Source organism: Scomber scombrus, chromosome 4 (genome assembly GCF_963691925.1).
Source record: "Scomber scombrus chromosome 4, fScoSco1.1, whole genome shotgun sequence".
NCBI classification, from domain to species: domain Eukaryota; kingdom Metazoa; phylum Chordata; class Actinopteri; order Scombriformes; family Scombridae; genus Scomber; species Scomber scombrus.
In genome coordinates this window covers 3,936,775-3,952,103 of record NC_084973.1, presented here as the reverse complement: position 1 = coordinate 3,952,103, position 15,329 = coordinate 3,936,775, and the positions used below count along the sequence as shown (strand labels likewise).

General features: G+C 39.0%; 1 protein-coding gene across 1 annotated transcript in view; it reads right to left on the bottom strand.

The window, feature by feature from the left end:
* Positions 1 to 11,996: 11,996 nt before the first annotated feature.
* The window catches only part of LOC133978925 (endophilin-B2-like), a 29,317-nt gene continuing 25,984 nt past the window's right edge, over positions 11,997 to 15,329 (bottom strand). The window contains exon 11 of the mRNA XM_062417286.1: positions 11,997 to 14,562. Coding sequence (XP_062273270.1) covers positions 14,455 to 14,562 — 108 coding nt within the window. The 3' untranslated portion in view covers positions 11,997 to 14,454. The remainder of the gene's footprint in view (positions 14,563 to 15,329) is intronic.

Genomic DNA, 15,329 nt, shown 5'->3' with positions numbered 1-15,329 from the left:
GAACCAGACTATAATGCTATCAAAATCCTTTGAGGGTTGAAATGTTGCAATATGCATTATTGGGTCAGACTTGACAGCATTTTCTTTAAGTAATTCTAGTAACGCAGCACAAAAGTGTTGCATTGTATAGGATATACACTGTATATATCCCCCCTGTTGCCCTGGGAGGACAACAAGCATTAACTCAAAAATGAGGTATACATTCATTTAAATGAGGCCCTTTGACTTTAAGTTCCAAAAATATGTATAAAACCTGTGGTAATAAGTTGGAATGAAGTTTGCTAAAAAAGGTCCAACACAGAATTTGTGATAATTTAAACCTTATGCTTTATAATTAGTCAAGACAACAGGAGGGATATACTGTTCATGTAAAGGAGCCCAGGGGGCTGATTGGGTCCCAACTCCAGGCTTGCTAGCCTTATCCAGCTCCTGTGGGGCTCTTCTCTCCCCACTTCCAACCAACTTACTCCTACATTGACAAGTAGGAGTAAGTGTTCCACTGGAGTCACCATCAGTCACCTGGCCAGTAACAACCTTCACATCTCCGACCATCTGGCCATCACTTTTCAAAACTAACACTCCCTCCCCCCACGAGAGGCAAAAACGCACCATCACCTTCCGCAACCTCAAGTCCATCAACCCATCCTCTCTCTCCACATGTCTTTCTGAGTCCATCTCAAAACTCACCATCACCCACAACAACTCCCCCGACAACCTGGTCAACTGCTATAACTCATCACTTTCATCCTGCCTTGACCAGCTTGCACCCGTTCAGTCTAAATTGGTCTCATTCACCCACTCTGCCCCATGGTACACCGACGAACTCCACCATCTCAAATCTAAACGACGCCAACTGGAACGGCTTGCCTTAAAAACGGGTCTTACCAGGAAATGTACAAACAACATCTACAGCTCTACAAAGACACCCTGAACTCTGCCCGCTCCTCCTACTACTCCGGAATCATCCATTCTGGCAGCAGCAATCCAAGGACCCTCTTCACCACCATTAACACACTCCTCAAGCCAATGGACACCATCTCACATTCCTTCTCAGTTGAAAAATGCAATCCACAGCCAGTTGACCACCTACCCCGCTCCATGTCCCGAACCTGGGCCCCCCCTAACCACCGGTCAATCCTTCTCCACCTTTGCTACCATCACCTCCTCTGACCTCTCCTCCACAGTCTCAACCATGAAATCATCAACCTGCAACCTGAACCCGCTTCCCACCACACTTCTAAAGGCCTGTCTCCCCGCTCTCTCCACCCTCATCACAACCACTGTAAACTCCTCTCTTTCCTCTGGCCATGTCCCCTCCTTCTCACCACCTACAAGGCCCTCAACAACTTAGCCCCCCCCTACCTTGCTGACCTCCTTCATCACCACGCCCCCTCCCGATCCCTCAGGTCCGTCTCTGCCAACTTGCTGCAAGTCCCCCGGACAAAGCGCCGGACTTGGGGTGATCGGGCCTTCTCTGTTGCTGCCCCCACCCTATGGAATTCACTCCCCCCTCACATCAAAATCTCCCCAACCCTCTCCTCTTTCAAATCTGCACTCAAAACACACCTTTTTACACTAGCCTTCACCACCTAGCTCCTACTGTACTCTTCATGTTTTAACCTCTGTTTTTTTAACCTTCTATAATTAATAAAGATTTGTTTACATAGTTTTAATAGGGCAATAGGGAAATTGTAAAGCGACTTTGAGTACCACATAAAGCGCTATATAAATGTGATTTATTATTATTATTATTATTAACTTGCGTCCATGTGAAACGTTGCATGTAATTTTGCATTTGGGGGGAAAAAAACAGCCCAAGTTCTGTCGGGGTGGGGTAGCACTTTTGTTTGGTTTTCTCCTGTGTTTGGTATGTTAGATTTGTGACTTGTCTTTTGGATGTGTTCAAGTAGTTTGGGTTTACTTCCCTTTTGTTTGTTATTTTGCTGTTAGCCCACTCTGAAGCTTAAAAGATTTGACATAAAAGGGCTGAGACTTTATTGTTGCTTGTGGTTCTGGTGGTTGTCCAAGGCTGGGAAAAGGGAAGCATCTGTCTTTCATGGTGCACCAGGGTCTTAAAAATACACACTTTAATTTTTCAGTTTTTCTTAGTTTAGCAATTGGTGGTCAATCATTCTGCTGAATGGGCTGTACATATACTGTGTTACCAGTTATGGGAAAAACTGAAAGTCTTTTATCTGAAGTACATAAATTCATCAGTCAGTGCATCACTGCCAGGGACTCCATCAGGTGGGTAAAAAGTTAGGACAATGCTAAGGGCCCGTGACCGACAGGGACCCTAAAAAATATTAGAACATTAGTGAATTTTTTTATAAACGTATCATCATTAATATACATTAATGGAATACTTCAATACAGTTATTATTGGACTACAAAAGAGTTGCAAGTCTTCACAGGTAGAGGTGTGGTTACAGAAACTGTGCATGGTTGGCATGACCTGTGTGTGTGGTGGTGGGCCCCAATGTGATATCTTTAATGGGGCTCACGTGGCGACACCCCTGGTCACAGCCACCAAGATGAAACAGGCCTTTATCATAGTCGATGACAAGTCAGGACAGTCAAATGTCTGACGCTGACATATTGTATTTCTCATTTAGATGAACCCAACAGTGAAGTCAAATATCCTCTGGTGTCTACTGGATGAGACATCTCAAAACTCAACACAAAAGCAGATTTGTGTTCCTCTATTCGCAGTAAACACAGTAAAACCCCTTAGTCAGCATTTCATCTTCCTCATATTTGCTCATGTCTGATTCTTTTTCCTCTTTTTTTGCTCCTGACCAAGCCAACGCATGCAGTACGCTTTCACATCATCGCCCTCTGCATACCGTGAATCAGCTGTTTTCACTCCTCTGGGGCCTGTTGGGTCAATATTAAGCAACTCTGACGCACAACACACTGTGTGCAAATGTAAGAAATGACAAAAATCTGTACTCAAATGTAAGGATTAATGTGTTCATAGTTTAGACTCATCTGTTATCAATTATTGATATGAAACTTATAGACTACTGAAAGTTAAGAAACATTAAAAGATTCTGACTGATTTACAAAGTGTTTTTTGGCTCCACTCCTCACCATGCTCTGCCATAACAAGATTGGGATCCCCATTTTTATTATTTTTGTAGCACTTCATTAATCTCTAATTTGCAGCTACTAGTCCACCAGCTGTCTGTAAACTGAATGGCACCCAAGACTGTGTTTTATTATGAAGACAATCTGTTGGATCTGTAGGTTTTTCTGGTTCAATAGCTACTTGACTGGTTTGCATCCCAGCTTAAGGGACTCTAATAAATATTAACCTTGTAAAATCACAGATTGCGGACAATGACAGTGGATGTCCTACAACTTCCTGCAGCTCCGCAAAGACAAAACCAAGGGATGACATCACAGGCTAGGAAGAATTTTAGCCCATTCTCCTTACAGAACAGTTTTAACTAAATACTTCCACAGTATTTCTGTAGGATTAAGGGCATGACATTGACTCAGCCATTCCAAAACATCAACATCTTTTGGTAGAACACCTTGGTACAACATGTGTTTGTTGCCCACTCCTTCACATTTTCCTGTAGAAGTTGATGGTACAACTCAGAACTTAAAACTCCATCAATGATTGCAAGGTGTCCTCATCCAGATGCAGCAAAGTAAATCCAAACCATGATACCACCACCACCATTTTTCATCGATGACATGAGGTTTTAATGGTTGAATGCCAAAAATTAGATTTTGGTCTCATCCATCCACAGAACCTGTCTCAACACTGAGTGGCTTATCCAGATGGTCTTGAGCAAACTGTGCATTGCGGTGATGTTGTTTTTGGAAAGTAGTGGCTCTTTCTTTGCAACTCTGCCATGCACACCAGATGTTCAATGTTTTCCTGATTGTAGTTTCATGAACATTGACTGTAGCCAGATTTTTTTTTTTTTTTTACAGAAAAACAGGGCCTTGCACCAATTTTGTTGGAAAAACCTTGTTTTTGTTTTCATCACTCCTTCACATCAAAAATCACTAACACTTGAATGCTGGAGTGGCTGTGGGGAAGTTGGGGCGGATCTTTTGGGCTTTCCCAAAAATTGAAACATTTTGGAAGAATATTTGGGAAGCTATACAACAAATTTTGGAAATACAAATCCCAAGGACATGTCTTATCACTTTACACATGATAAATATCTCTTGAAAGTACTCACACGTGAATGGTTACAAGCTGATTTACCAACAGTAGATTACTGATAAGATATTATTAAGAAGATGAGATGGAATGGCTAACCTGTCTGCTGCGACTGAGAAAATACCTGTATATTGGTAGATGGACAAAATTGATTTTGTATGTTTTAATTAGGGATGTGATTGATGCCCGGCACTGATATGGTCATATCTTTCAATTTCAGCTACCTCTCTACTGCTGTACAATGTATGATGTCACGTGCAAAAATCTATCGGTAATTGCCTTTAATCCATATCACATTCGTTGTAGTAGAGTTGTACTTGTATGGTTACTTCAGTGACATTGCTTTTGACAAACAAAATACTTAACAAACTTTAAGTTTTAAAAAAACAAGGCCTCCCAGACTCACACCTGATTGTCATCCCATTGATTGAAACACCTGACTCTAATTTCCCCTTCAAATGGATTTATAATCCCAGAAGTTCACATACGTTTGCTATCCACACATATATAAAAATGGATAACTTTCCTCAATAAATAAACAATAAACAACAAACATTATATATATATACAAACTAGTTTACCATGAAAAATATTTCTATCCATGTATCCAGTAGGTCAAGTACAACCAGTAAGATCAGGCTTTACATCACCATGGACTAAAAACTGTATCACTGATCCTAATCAAATGGTTTCACTTGACGCCTACAGGTTTTACAATAAGCTAGGCTCCACTCTTTTAGGTATGTGCAGTGCATTCCTTTGTGTTTGGGCGTGGTAGGCCAAGCCATACAAGGTGGCAACATAATAGATGGGAAAGTTTAATGCAATGCAAGTGAATTCTGGTGCGTTTGATGACCTAAGCATTATTGAGTGCATTGATAAATACATTTTAGTTTTCAAATACTTGTATTCTATAACACTCACTACAATGTAAAGCTCTTTGTTTTAACGGTTATATTTAGTTGTAGAGTACAAGATTGTCAGTTGGTCTCATCAAATTTGAAATAGACACCAACAACACCAAGATATTTTTCTTTCGTGGGTCGTCTTTGGATGATGTAATGAAAGTTAGCTGTTACATTCTGTGCCTCCTACACTTTGTGAATGGTATTTAAGCCACTGAACAAAATGTTAGGAATGCAGAGCACCAGTCAAACGTTTTGACATACATTGGGAAGGTGTGTGTGAAATATGGATGTGTGCATCAGCAATCATTTTGATGAATTGTATGGAAGTCCTATCATGTCCATATCCTACCACAGCACATTCTTCATTGTATCAAGTATTTTAACCAAAATTTGAAGATCAATCCAGATATCAAGATATGCAGATTTCCAGTCATATAGAAAGAACTTGTGTAATGATAATTTTGCAGTTAATAGCTGAAGTAAATTGAAATCAAAATAGCTTCTTTTTTTTAACCCATGGCTAATGGACGCTCATGTTGGTCTGCTGGTCAGTGTGCCACATGGGTAGAGACTGAAATATCAACAACTATTGGACAGATTGAGATGAAATTTGGTCCAGATATCTACACATCTACTAGATGGATAGTCACTGAGCACAATGTGTCATACACATAAAACTATGCCTACTACTAACTATGCAAAACATGCATGCAAAAGCTGACACCTTGTCTACAGTAGAGATAGCACAACTGTATAGCAAAGTCAAACACAGACGTGATCATTTCCCATTCAGGATCTTTTTACGGTTAGCATTTCAGCTGAACGCAAGTTAGCTATTCTGTCATTTAAATGCCTATTATGTTTATGTTATTTTTATGGAGGTTTTTGAGCTGTAGGCTGGTCTTTTCCAGCATACGGCACACAGCCCTGTAATATAACCCTCTTTTGTCTTCATAAACACTCATAAAAACTTAGTTCTGGGTTCTTTGCCCTGTTGGTAGTGCCTCCCAGCACACAGCAGCTTTTAGGTATTTTTCTATTGTTTGGTGGCAGACAGAAGAGTCCTTTAGTCAGAAAATCAATGAGAGCAGTGACTCATTTCCCCTTTGGTGTAGGCAGGACTTAATTGCACTTATTAGAGCAGTTTGTTGTATAGATTGTACATTCATGGTTCCCCGGTAACAAAAACAGTAACACTCCCATCAGTCTTGGCCATTTCCAGATGTTAGCATCACTGTGCCAACGTCCTAATCTTAAAGAGCTGTTAGCATGGATGATTTAGTTTTGATATCGATTTCCAGCGAGACAAACATGTTTTGCAAGGCTTGATTACAAATTGCATCACATCCTTAGATGCCCTGAGGCCCCTGGTTTAAACTGTTTTTTTCAGCAGGGACCCACAGATTCACTGTGTGGCAATTTCTTACCTTTAAAACTGTTAAGTCGGTGACTTCTTTCTTACTGAAGCCTTTTAGAGCCTGTCTTTTAGAGGGGCATAGTGTTAAAACAGGGTAAATAAGGGCCCACAGCTCTTTTTTGACACTGGGTCCAATTATTCGGTGAATCCCAAACGGGTGTTTTACATTTTTAATTTTGCAGCAGCTCAACAACCAAGAAGTTTTAAATATTCTAAATGTATTGGGGATTTTTTAAGCCTTAAATCCATTTATCAGTTTGCTTCCACGCAGCCACACATTGTTCGCTCCTCATTCAGAACAAGGTTATTAAAGCATTCTGCAAATAATTTACTAATTTACCGTGGTTATTTTTAATATTTTAAGAGGCTGCTTATTTCCACAGGTGTTATCTGTGTTTACTTTGACATAGGCTGTCTGCAATTTGCAAGCATAGTTTTTTATTGAGGTCAATTAAATAATGCAAATTTGGATTTAAGTGAATCCCACCCAGTGCTAAGACCTCTTATTAGTTTTCATGCATATTTCAATGAACATCTGTTTTAGTTACCTTATTCAGACCAATTAGCCAAAGTAACAGATATAAAAACAAGGAAACATGAGCACATATACATAGTCAAGACCCACATTCTAAATATCTTGTGATTTATTTATGAATAGTTTTTATTTTTTCAAAGTTTTAACTTTACTTTCTATTGTGTAATCACATGATGCTTTGTTGTCCTGTGATGGTAAAAGGAGACACTCAGTCCACAGCTGCAGCCAAATTGATTTCACCACTTCATGACTCATATCCTCTCAGTGTGTTCCAAACAATCATTGCTTTGTCAGGCAGTTACTGAAGATACTGGTTTTGGCAGAGATTGTTACATGGACCAGAACTGTAAAAATGAATTATGCTTCAGTCAACACTTCAACATTATTAATATAATACACTCTGGGTGATGGCACACGCATATGTGTGGATTTGAATAATTTTCTGGCTGAACGTAATCTTCTAGGAAGTAAAAGGATAACTAGTCTATCTCTTTTAGTTGAGATCTGAGATCTCTCCAGAAAGTTATTAAACAGTGAACTAGGTAAACTGGACTTTGTCCTACATCTGTCATCAACCTAAGAGAGCTTTTGGGCAGATAAACGTCTGCCAATCCTACGACTCATTATAATTGAGAAGGACAAAGTCTGCAGGCAGACCACCACCGGACCAGGCAGTCTGACAGAAGGCCAGCCGACCCGGATCATCCTCACAGCAACCCGACCGGACCTGCGACACTCTTTGAGATCTTCCATATGCATATGCGTGGTTCTGAAGGACGGACAGCTGAGGCCCTCCATGGATGAAAGTAGGATCCAAATATTGCTTTAATCAAGGGTTGATGTCAGATCGAGTAATTCAAATTTTCTTTAAAGGTAAAACTCAGTAAAACTTATACGTGTCTTAGCTTCCACATAGTTACATATCCTTCATTTAAATTCATTATTCACCATCACTATCGAGTAACAATCTGTTGAATTCATATTATTGTTATTGTTATTCATCATTACATTTATTTATACATCATTTATTAGTAGTGTGTAGTTAATAAAATCCATAAAATTCACTCAATTGTGTATGTCTATTCTTTGAAGTGATACAGGGGATCTATTGAACCGTAGAGCCACAAATTCAGAAATTTGACTGATTTATCCAAATGTATTGATTTGTTAAACTTAACTTATTAACCAATTAGTTAAGTAAATAAATATTTCCTCCTAAACGCGGAGGTGGTGCCCCTGATAACGAGAGTTTATAAATTTAAACATCGAAAATTGTTACACAGAAGACATGTTCTTTGTATGTTTGATTAAAAGTATTAGACAACTGAGTCAGATAAACCACCCTGTTTAAATTGAGCAATAAATTGTAACAGTAAAAAAACACAACACCCTCTAAAGTCCACATAAAGGGAAATGAAACTATTGTGAAACATTGTATTACGTATGACGTCTTTTTAGAAGTACCTTCAGTGAGTGAGTGATATACTGCAATCATCCAAGGACGAGAAATCCTTTAGGGTATGAGATTTAGCTGTCCAGGTTGGATGAGATCCAGCAGTGTCAGTACATTCACTGCTTAGTCATTAGAATACTTACAATAATTGCTCCTTTGTAAGCTAATATAGAAAGCCAGTGTTAGTGCAGGGATGCTTCCTGCTTTATGCATGAATGTAATATTACAATAAAAGATTGGTTGTTACAGGACAAACAGTCTGTGAGTCTGTGAGTCTCTATGAGCAAGACTATAATTAAGATGCGTCATGATAACAGGGTAGTTATCATGGTATCATAGGTAAGAATGAGATCGCGGATATAAGCGGCCAAAATGAAATGATCAAAGCTCAAGTTGATAAAATCGTACCTGAGGTCAACCATGTCCATGTAACTGGCCTTGGCATCATTAGTATCAATCACGAAATAGGGGAGCAGATTTCATTTGATGACATCATTGGTGATTTTACTTGAAGGAAAGCCAGAAGGGTCAGGCTTTAGTTGGCTTTGTGCCATTTAAACAGTGTGTTTGCTGTTCTAAGTGCAATAGTGTAATAATTAGATTCTCTTGAGTGTGTTTTCCCATTTGTGTAAGAAGGATTTGTGCTATTGATATTTATTCTCTTTTTTATTTGTATTATATTATTATTGTTGATGCTTTCTGCTCTTCTTACATTTCTGATTATTTATATTTTTGGCATATATATGTATATAGTGTATATTTATGGATGTCCTTGTGGTTCTCTAAGTTCTGATAACTTATACATATTTTATAAAAAATGTTCACAAATGTGTGAAAAATTAGTAATTTCAACAAAAGCTGTTGATTTACAACATTTTGTACAATGTGTAATATATAAATGTTTTAAATATTACCACAATGTGTATTCATTGTCTTTTCAGAGGTTTGTATTCTGGTCAGGGCGATGATGTTTGACACCCCTGCTCTAAAGACTCTCCAGCTGGTCCAGAATGCAGCTGCATGTGTACTAAGAGATCATATTACTCCTATTTTGGCTTCTCTGCATTGACTTCCTGTCAAATCCAACACACAATTTTAAATCCTTCTCCTCCGCCCAGGTCCTGATAGACGTCAGGGTCTTGATAGAAATCCAGGCCCCATGACGTCCATATCCTGATAGAAATCCAGGTCCCCATAGACATTTAGGCCTCGTGTGAATTTGCTTGCTTTTTCAGTGAAAAAATCCAGTCCATAATCAACACAAAACAATAAAAAGACGCATTCCCTAAGACCTCCCAGGAGGAAAGTGCGATGTCAGAATTTAAAACAGTTGACCAAAAAACCATAGAGGAAACAGTTCAGCATCTAAAACCATCAACATGCTGTCTTGACACAATGCCATCAGACTTTTTTAAAATTATTGTGAACTCTGTCAAAACAGATTTGCGACAAATAATAAATAGCTCACTTCAATCAGGCACGTTTCCTAAACCCCTAAAAGTAGCTGCCATTAAGCCGCTCTTAAAAAAGAGAACGCTGGATGCTTCCATGTTAACCAACTACAGACCTATCTCAAATCTTCCTTTTATAGGCAAGATCATTGAGAAAGTGGTTTTTAATCAACCCAGCAATTTCTTGAACTCCAGTGGCCTTTTTGACAAATTTCAATCAGGCTTCCGACATCATCACAGTACAGAAACAGCTCTTATTAGAGTGTTAAATGACATAAGGTTAAACACTGACTCAGGCAAGGTGTCAGTTCTGGTCCTGTTGGATCTCAGTGCTGCGTTTGACACTGTGGATCAAAGTATACTGTTGAACAGGTTGGAAACTTGGGCATGACTCAGCGGAACAATCCTAGAATGGTTCAGGTCCTACTTGGAGGAGCGGAGTTATTTTGTGACCATTGGAAGTTATGAATCCGATCGAGTGGCTATGACATGTGGAGTTCCTCAGGGGTCAGTTCTTGGACCCCTTCTGTTCAGTCTATATATGCTGCCTCTGGGTCAAAATCTGCAGAACTCTAATGTAGACTATCACAGTTATGCAGATGACACACAGATATACCTAGCACTGTCCCCGGATGACTACAGTCCAATACAGTCATTGTGTCACTGTTTAGAGCGAGTAACAAATTGGATGAACCAAAATTTCCTTTAATTAAATCAGGACAAAACTGAGGTCATTGTTTTTGGCAATGAAGAGAAGAGGATTTCTATCAGTAAACATCTTGAGTCACTCTCTCTAAAAACTAGCGACCAAGTCCGAAACCTTGGCGTGCTGATAGACTCAGATCTGACCTTCAGCGGTCATATCAAATCAATCACCAAAACAGCCTTCTATCAGCTTAAGAACATATCCAGAGTGAAGGGTTTTATGTCTCAAACAGACCAGGAGAAGTTGATTCATGCTTTCATCTCCAGTAGACTCGACTACTGTAACGGTCTTCTGACTGGACTCCCACAAAAAAGCATTAAACAGCTGCAGCTCATTCAGAACTCTGCAGCTCGAGTTTTGACCAGAACAAAGAGATCAGAGCACATTACTCCAGTTCTAAAGTCTTTACACTGGCTCCCAGTCAGCTATAGAATAGATTTTAAAGTTATGCTACTGGTCTACAAATCACTGAATGGTTTAGGTCCAGAATACATGAATGACATGTTAGTAGAATATAAACCCAGTAGGGCTCTGAGATCTACTGACTCAGGTCAGATAGTGGAGCCCAGAGTTCAGACTAAACATGGTGAAGCAGCTTTTACACAACTGGAACAAACTACCAGCAGAACTGAAATCAGCCCCAACTGTGAATATTTTTAAATCCAGGTTAAAAACACTTCTCTTCTCTTGTGCTTATGATTGAGCTCTTTCAAAGCACTTTAAATTTTAATCTTTCATTTGCACTCTATGTCCTTTTAATGATTTTAAAGCAAATCATTATTTTATGCTGCAATCTTATTTTTAATGCTCTATTATAGTATTTTATTTCTCTCTCTTTCTATGTTTCTGTACTTTGTTTTTTTAATTTATTTTATTATTCAGATAGACAGGGCCATGCATGCTGTTATCATATTATTTATACTCGGTTGGTTGTTACTGTGCCCCTCTCTCCTTTCTACCTCTTCTCCTTCTCTTCCTCTCCCCTCTCTCTCCCTCAACCCCAACCGCTCAAAGCCGATGGCCGCCTAGCGCCCCAAATACTTGTTCATGTGGGAATGTTGGGCATCTTTAAATTTAAACTTCAAAAAGTAAGGTCTAGACCTGCTCTATCTGAGAAGTGCTTTGAGACAACTTTTGCTGTGATTTGGCGCTATATAAATAAAGACTGACCGATTGATTGAAGCCCCACCCTGTGGTGACACGAAGGCATTTACATCAAACAGCTTCTGCTTTGGCCTCCTCTTTCAGCTGTAGTGGCGGCTACTAGATTAAAGTGTGTATTTCAGATGGCTTACAGTGGGCTTACCAAACAAACATGATGTGAAAAGTCAGCAAATTCAAATCTTACTTTTTATTAAATTCCATACATTTCATTCTTTCAGCAAGGTTAAGGAACAGGCAATACACTGATAAATAACAACAACAATAATAATATTAATAATAATAATACAAGATGAGGTACAACAGAACCACAAAAGCAGAAGTAAAAAATATATCTTGAAAAGAAAAATTCCCCTATATTTGTGAACTGAGCACAACAGTACAGATGTAGCAGCACAGATGACACAATGTGGCTTAATCCACTAACAAGAATTCTATTGAACATTCTCACCTGCTCTGCCTGCAGGTAAGAAAAAACTATTTGGTTGAGACTCGTGTCACTTGTCTTATTGGGATTTTTTTGTATGTGTGTGTGCTCAATTCACAAAACATCATGAGGCCAGGCTGGTTTAAACAAAACTTGACAGAGGGCATGCATGTACACATACTGGATGTGGGAGAGAGAGAGAGAGAGCACGTTTTGTCATTTGTGCAAAAGGTTTTTTGTTTTTTTTTGGTACTCCAGATCTGACACAAACCGACTTAGCGACATCATCGTATACTCGTAAACACACGCTGTCCGGGCGGGACAGGCTACTAGCTGTAGCACATGCAGCATTAAGACTGAGGACACTTTTTTAATGTGTTAACCAACATAACAGCAACATAGAGGGAACATTGTAAAAACACACAAGGGCAAAAGCAAAAAAAAAAAATCACACAAACAAGCACACACGTTTTTATTAGGAGGAGTTACAGTCTTGCATGCTGTACATGGTGCATATTAATTCTCTGGGCGTTTTGTTGTGAACAGCACATTCTCTGGTTTGCAGCTGATGGCCTTAGCAGTTCCTTCCACATTATCTTAAGGCAGTTTGGATGATCTTATTTATTTGGCTGCACAGATGTTCATATTACTAAAAAAGAGACATCTTCTGTGCAGTGGGAAGGCGTAGGAAGCATGTGGGCGAGGCCCCATAGAGGAATAATAAAAAAAAACGATCGAAAAAGATGCCAGAAATATTATCATCCAGCTGCTCGTAAAATGTTGTCGATTCAAAATAACACGGGTTACATTCGGTTCAATGAGCAAGTTAAGGCAAATCTGCTTCCCTAAAGTCAAGGACGATAAAACAAACATGACAAACCTTATTTGCTGTTTCGTGGTTATTGTTCTGCTGTGTCATACTTAATGCTTTCATCAAGGCAAAAAAAAAAAAAAAAAAAAAATGAAACATGTAAGAAATGAAGTAATGCTGTACCCCGGTTGTGTTCATTTCCTTTTGGAAGAAAGGAGAACATGATTGCTCTAAAACTAAGAATCAGTTATTTCTATTAATAGTTTTCAACAAAACCATGAACACATCCTTTTGCTTGTAATTACAGGAAATCTAACCGCGGATGATAAGGGTCACATGATGTGGTAATGTGGTGATGTGGTGATCCGGTTATCCGGTTACTTGTGTTTATTTTTACTTCTTCAATGAGGAGTGTCTGTTATGCGATGACTAAGATTTGAATGGTCTGGTTTATAAAACTGGAGCACAAAACTTGCCTGGGCCTCGTTATTGCATGCTTGTGTTATCTATATTGCAGCCTCCACTAAAAAGACTAGTGATTAGTGCAACTTTGAACCCGGGACCTTGATACAGAATTAAACATTTCTGGGTGGTTATGGTGGATTTCCATCAAAGCTCAGCACTGAATGTATAAAAAAAAAATTCTTTAAGAGACAACAAAGACACTTTTCACCCCCCCAAAACAAACCAACAATATAGTTTGGATGGAAATCCTTCTGAAGACAGTAAGTCACAGTTTGTCACAGCTTCAACTTCACTCAATTTGGAAAAAAGTCTGCCTGAACCTCTGGGTTGCACAACAATAAATAGGAAATAAATATCACCATAATAAATCACCATCAACTCTATAAGGAATGGGATGTACCCCTTGTGGGGATCATCCTGTACTTGTTGTAACAATGTCTCCATTAACACTGCTGTCAGTGCCATGATGGGAATAGTTTAGTGGGTATTGAGAAGCACATAGATGATACATGATGATGACATAATGTGTGTGTGTGTGTGTGTGTGTGTGTGTGTGTGTGTGTGTGTGTGTGTGTGTGTGTGTGTGTGTGTGTGTGTGTGTGTGTGTGTGTGTGTGTGTGTGTGTGTGTGTGTTTGTGTGTAGTTGGACCAAGTTCCAATCTTTGCAAATGCTTACTGTGGTTGAGTGCTTGAGGGTTACGGGTTAGTGCAAGAAAGTGAAATTAACTTAAGTGAATGAGATATCATCATGGCTTTATTGGTACCCACTCACACACGTGCATATATATGGGTGTGTGTGTATTTATGTGTGTGTGTGTGTGTGTATTTATGTATGTGTGTGTGTGTGTGTGTGTGTGTGTATGTGTGTGTGTGTGTGTGTGTGTGTGTGTGTGTGTGTGTGTGTGTGTGTGTGTGTGTGTGTGTGTGTGTGTGTTCTTTAGCTGAGAAGCTCCAGGTATGTGACAGGCACTTTTCCTTTCTGGTTTCCTCTCTCTCCAATCAGCCAGTCAGAGTCCATACCCGGCACTGTGTGAACTGTGATGAGCTGTAACACATACGACATGAAGAATGTAAAGCCAAACCAGATAAAAGAAAAAATATATAATCATGGCCTAAAGTTTTATAGCAGGGTGGTATGTTGGGTGGAAATACCAGTGACAGAATTAGGCCTGTCACAACAATGACATTATCGACTTATCATACAATAACATAGTTATCAACATCATCATGTCTATATATGGACTTATCGTATGTAACATGGACATGAACTTGATCAATTTTTCACCTCACACTTCACATTAGCAGCTAAGAAGCTATTCATGTCACATTGGCTAAACAAGTAGTGTCCTCCATTCCTCACTGTGTACGTCCTGAATGGAGACTGTAGAAGAATTAAAGGTAAATAACTCTGTCCCCAACCATAATGGCAGTCTGTGTTTTTACATAAGTACCTCCTACCCCCCTTGCATTATTATGCTATTATATTATCATTATATCAGTGGTATAAAATGATCTTCAAATTACAATAATATCATTTATCGCGATTATTTCTGAAACAATATATCGTCCAATATAAGTAGTTATCGTGACATGCCTAACAGAATAACCAAACTTTGACTTTGGTGTTGAGCTCTGGATATAATATTCATTCTGTAATGAAATGCATTCGGTAAAATGTAAATAAAACTTTGTTAACCAGAAAACTCCACAGGGTACCTCTAAGCTCTAACTAAAGCCAACTCTTTGATTCATATGAATGAAAGTCATGTATCCATCTTCATCAAAGCCTGCAAGTTTCTTCCCTTTTTTGTT